This window comes from Liolophura sinensis, chromosome 9 (assembly GCF_032854445.1).
Source record: "Liolophura sinensis isolate JHLJ2023 chromosome 9, CUHK_Ljap_v2, whole genome shotgun sequence".
NCBI classification, from domain to species: Eukaryota; Metazoa; Mollusca; class Polyplacophora; order Chitonida; family Chitonidae; genus Liolophura; species Liolophura sinensis.
This window is the reverse complement of record NC_088303.1, coordinates 19,001,893-19,007,892: the sequence shown is the minus strand read 5'-3', so window position 1 is coordinate 19,007,892 and position 6,000 is coordinate 19,001,893. Positions and strand designations below refer to the sequence as shown.

Here is a 6,000-nt window from a genome sequence, read left to right as displayed (position 1 = left end):
CAGTATTATTAGTAGCGTCTGTCTGTGCTCCCTGATAATGGTTCACGCGAAAGGTGGGCGATGGAATCAAATCGCTACATATTAATGCCTCTATCTTTCCATCTGTTGGTTCGCATTTGCATTATTTCGCTGTCCAGGGTAATGGTTATGTCTCTCTCCTTTTCCCCAGGCCAGCGCCATTGAGGGAGATTCACGGATGCAATCTTTATATTAAAGAAGACGTCGGCCTCTGTCATTATTAGTAACCGGCGATCGGCAAGGCAGGGTACAGACGTCAACTCCAATTCACACTGGACGGACAAGCTACCCATCGTCTCATCCATTTACCATCAGAGCGGACTTCGTTCTACCATCGTCACCTTGCGCTTTCTGTACTGTAAATAAAAAAGAAAACGTGGGTAAACATGGAAAAGTCAAACGACCTTCCTTCTCCACAACAGCCTTTGGATGAGCAGGATCAGATAGAGATGAACTACCTGACGGTTCCATTTCGCTCGCAAGCTGCCGACCATTCCGATCTAAAACGCTCCATGAGTAATCCTTCGGCAATGGGTTACGGCAGTACTTACAATATTGGTGAGGATACATCCGGCGGGGCGTCTACGGCCAACCTGCTGAGGATAGATTTGGAGCGAAAGCTGAATCGTCACACTGGTGAAGAGAGAGATGCCTGGGACAACAGATTTCAGTTCATCCTCTCTCTCATTGGCTATGCAGTCGGATTGGGCAATGTGTGGAGATTTCCCTACCTGACACAGAAGAATGGAGGAGGTAAGTCACCTGAAAAATTAATGCAGTAGTCATGTATGTTTGTTTGCAACATTGTAAGATGGTGGTGAGGTGACCCACAAACCTGATCGCCAACGTATAAATGAAAAATTAATGAGTATGGTGTAAAATGTAAACCAATCTGACACTCAATCAATCAGTCGTTTCAGGTGTATGTGAGAGTAATATTCAATATTAATAGATATATCATTAGCGTCGACTGTACGATAATGAAGCAGTTTTGTGGACCAAGAATTGTATTTCAGTTGGTGCACGATCATTTTTATTTCAGTGTGGTATTATGCAAGAGTATATACTATATTGTATGCATGCTATATACATGATACTCATTCTTTTCTGAGCAGGGTTGCAAACATTAACGTGCTTGTTTTGATATGATTTGATACATGTGGTAAATTGTTCTTTCATTTTGATCTCGCATGGTAAAATCTAATCAAAGGGTAAATTTTCGACACATGCTGTTTTCTTTGACTATATTGTCTTACTGATTTACTCTAGAATGTTAAACATGTTCACGTATGACGGCACTCAGTCTTTAACCACGTTATCTGATGCATGCCACAACTGAGTAAATAACATGTGCTTTCGAACCAGCGACAGTATTAGCCAAGGGCAGTATGTTTATGAATTGCCTGTTGTGTCACTCAGAGCTTGATACAACCAGATTGTTATCAAACAACCTTCAATGTAGCGTACTTCAAAACATAAATCGTCTTTGCTTGACTTTAGGCAACCTTTATTGTCGTATACTTGCAATTACCACCTTTGGATTTACCTGGTACAAAAACATGCGTGCTTAACACTACACAACCTTCACACTTACATTTATAATTACAAAAACCATTATCAGCTTTACATACATGTAATCCATACACCGTTTTTAGATATGCACAATACAAAAACATCTTTCAGCTTTGAGTAATACCAAGCAAACAATGATACAAAAACATAGTTTTGCATCATATGAAAACAACATTTAACTTTGTATAATAAAACCACATCTGTTATCTTTATAACAAAAACAAAAACAATGCAACCCTCAGCTGGTTATAAGACAGAAATAACCCTCAACTGGTTATAAGACAGAAATAACTCTCAGGTTTGAATAATGCCAAACAAACTACAGCTATACTTTATCCAAACAGAATCTTCAGATTTGAACGATTTAAAGTTTCAATTTTGTACTACACAGATATATATTTAATTTTAAATAATAGAAAAAGAAACAACTTTCAGCTTTACATTATGCAGAAACAAGCTTGGGATTTAAAGCATACGAAACAAAGACCCAATCTTGCATCATAACGCACAGTCTTCAGCTTTGCCTAATTTAAAAGCATTAATTAGCTTTGGTTAATACAAGAAACAACTTCCAGCTTTCATAGGTCAAGTTCAAATTCATGAGTTGCCTGATATCATACATCTCCATACTGTAGCTATTACGTGCGTGATCGTATATACTGTTTGTCATCCCTATTTAAAGGTCCTGTCAAGTAGAACGTACAGCTCTTAGAGAAGTGAAGAGATGAAGAGTTCAGCGCTATAATTACCTTTAAGGGTTTATCTTACAAGTGAAGGAAAGTGCTGTTTGCTAGAGACTATCCTGCGGTGTAACTAATTACCACAAACGTAACTATGACGATGAAAGATACGGTAGAGTAGCGTCGACATGGCAGTTACGTTTGGCGCAGCGTTACGCTTAAAACGGGGCTCTGGTGGGCATCTCACCTGGCTGAACTACACTGTATAGACGTGTAATATATTGCCACACTCTAAAGTGAATCGTGGTGCTTCCTAATTCTGTAAATTTCACACCATAGCCAACTACCTGCGATTGCCAAACTTTATTTACACTTTAACTACGGAAAATTTATTTCAGGAGCTTATTCCATACAAAACCCCCAAAAAGAGAGACCACTTCACACAAAATCTGGACTGAACTACAAAAGAGGGACAAAGCACTTTGATTATTCAGACTGCACAAAATAATATGACCCGGCAAAATAATGTTACATTTCAGCGGACTGGAAAATCTCCATTGTTGGAGTTTGGATTCAAATAAATATGTTTAAAAACAAAATGCAACATATACTTGCTGAGCATTTTTCGTTCTAAAACCCCGATGCCAGCTTATTAACTTTCTTGGTCTTTTCCTTTAAAATGTTCGATTTAAACTTTTTCACCGTTATCAGAACCAATCTGTAACTGAAGAAGGCGTTTTGGTGACTTGTGCTTGGATTGATTAGGATAATTGCAAAGAGACCGTGTGTGCCACAGAAGCCTAGCTAATGTGCTGGTTGTTAATTGAGATTCTCAGTAAGCGAACATCGTTAACTGGTTCAAGCCGCCACACATCATTTGTAGCCTAAGTGGTGAACGATTATTGATGCACTGTCCTCGCTGAAGATGTTCTCGGTACATTGACTGCTGCATGATCGCGGCCAATAGAACGTGATGGAGAGCCATCGTTATGCTGGATCTTAAGATTAACCCTCATATTCTGCGTACCGCTTTTATTGGCGTCACCCCACCGGCTGTTGAGTGTGCCCAGGCTCTGTTAACTGTCATCTCTCGGCACTGTTCCAAGAACCATTCCAGCAATAAACCCAACTGACAGGCGCAATACTTTTCACCAGAGATCATTATTTATACATGAAAATTCCTGATCGTATATTTATTATATTATTTGTTTATTACATACCCGTGTATTTACAAAACGCGGACTTTTGGTCCTCAATACCCCAGAGGTAGCTGTCTTCCGGAAATGTGTTTTCACACATGCTTCCGCCCCATGATATTGTACGTCTAAAATTGCTTGTTGGCAGAAATCGTAAATCTAGAGTGCCTGTGGCTTTCCTGATGAGCAAGGTAAAACTGTGTTACATTGTCTCTTCACTGTGTTGATGGCGCGCTTTAGTTGTTAAGGAATGGACAGGTCATCCATGGAGACATTAAGCATGGTATGCTGCTGTGTTTACAGTTGCTAATGGAATCCGTGAGCTGCGGAGCAGTGGTTGCGTGGCGATCCCACGTGGCGAAGACCTGATACACGTAGGCGACGTATTAGCAGACGGAATGACTCCCCAGGGGCACAGAGCACTTATACTAGGGGCAAGAAAAAACACCAGTAGTGTGACTATCACACCCCGCGCAACGGCAGCTCTGACATCAAGAGTTTCGTGTGGAGCGAATCGGACATGTTCTGAACACAGTCTAGTTATACCAATGTCTTTGATTTGTGACTTATTTGAAACTGGAAAACCATTCTTTCTTCTTCTAAATTGATCTGTATTCAGACAACTGAAAAAGTGGTTGAATGACGTGCGTGTAGCGTTGTGAATCAAACTGTACACATTGAAGTATGAAATAGATAGAGTGTTCGTTTTCAGGTAAATTGCCAGTCGTGCATCACAGTATAGTATAGTTTGTAGTCATTGGTTGGCTAATATAATCCCGCAGCTGGTTATATATTGTGGCTTTGCACAGAGTGTTTCGGTTAACCTTGCTTTCCAGTGCCTCTCTTTGTTTTTCAGAGAAAAATGAACTCGTAAGACATCTCTTGAAAGTGTGAGAGCCTTTCAAAGTTCACGGTTTCATTTTCATAAATCACCACTCTTCACCATTAGGCAGTTTGAGAAAAGCAGTTCTGAACCGAGGACGGAACTCGCCTGAATCAATATGAAGCATCTCAAAGGTCGTCACTGCGCATGCGCAAGTTTTCATTTTTGTTCAGCCACGTGAATGTTACTTGTCAGGGATGATATAGCAATGGCCATGGATGACGATGATAGTGAACGTAGCCCATCGATATGACGCTTTTGTTTTCAGGTCGGTGACATTTTCGGAATGTTATTTTTGTTTGTATAGGGATTTTTAAACCGTCATTCCTGTACAGAGTGATTTCTTTTCAGTAGAAGGCCACACAGCCTTAAAAAGCCTTCGCTGTTGAACTCGAGAAATCTACGATAATGGAAAATACAGTACCTGCTTGCATTCAAATGTCGCACCACTGAGAACAGAACTTTCCCCTTCACTCTAATTTCTTATATGACGAAATACAGCGACTAAAAATTGTTGAGGTCGCCGTCTCATCGATGGAGTCGGGTTAAACAGATTATAAGATACCGCACCCATTTCGACAATCATGTCGTTGGTTTCTACGGTCTCGTCGGAAACAGTTCCCAAGTCGACATATGCCTGCTTTTCGTGACCGTCTGCCAAAAAATTCGGATCTCAAATTTACCCCTAAGCGTAAAATTCGAGATAACGATTCCTTTACCTTTATTCGTCGTGTAGAACAGATATTTGGCTACCTCTTCCTCAAGGATCTGCAAATAATATGCATAACGCTTTGGTGCAGATTTCCCATGAGACAGACAACGGCGTCTGCAGACAATAGCTGTTTCTATATGGGCTCGTCAGACGAAATCTAATGAGAAATACAATGGGTAGGCTTTCAACAGTATAATCTTCACACCTAAGTGTGTTTCATTTAATTTATGACAGATATATTTGACACGCGTTCCAAACATTACTGACTCTGTGAGCCGACTGAGGGGATACAATAGTTTGCTTACTGAGCACTGTTACATGCATGCTATCGGACGTACCGGCACTGTTCCAAAGTTAACCCAGCTAATCAATTTAATCAACAGAGATATCGTCAGAAAGAGATCCTATCTCGATAAATACATAGTCAATAATGGCATCTTCCTATTAACAGTGTCCGATTTTGCCATTATATCGAGACTTGAGGGAACCATTTAATCATTATCTTCCATTACTGCCGCTGGGAGGAGCGTATAACTTTACGAAGTGTTTCTTTACACTGTTATCCCACAGCCTTGTGCTATGTCAATGGAATTAACGACACCAAAGCGATTTCACTACAGTCCAACATTGCGTAGAGCAAAGAAGGGCCTGAATGCGCTTTAACAAAAACTGGTGGGCACAGTGTGCACTTACAAATACATCACTCATTTCCAGTCGAAAACATTGCATTCATTACAAGACTTGTTTCTTCGTACTATAAAACTGATTTCAGACGTATGAGTGAAAAATTATTGGTCATAGCTTTTACACCAATCAACCAACAGAACACATACTGACCTTACCAAAAGTGCAATAACCAACATTTACCCAATTCACAGACTTCGTCTCTTAATATTCATAACGCTTGACTTGTGACGTCAGAGGGTAATGTTCGGACAA

The 6,000-nt window shown here is 40.2% G+C and overlaps 1 protein-coding gene across 1 annotated transcript in view; it reads left to right on the top strand.

Annotated features, from left to right (window-relative positions):
* Window positions 1-279: 279 nt before the first annotated feature.
* Window positions 280-6,000, top strand: part of LOC135475494 (sodium-dependent neutral amino acid transporter B(0)AT3-like) — a 36,010-nt gene continuing 30,289 nt past the window's right edge. The window contains exon 1 of the mRNA XM_064755422.1: window positions 280-771. Coding sequence (XP_064611492.1) covers window positions 405-771 — 367 coding nt within the window. The 5' untranslated portion in view covers window positions 280-404. The remainder of the gene's footprint in view (window positions 772-6,000) is intronic.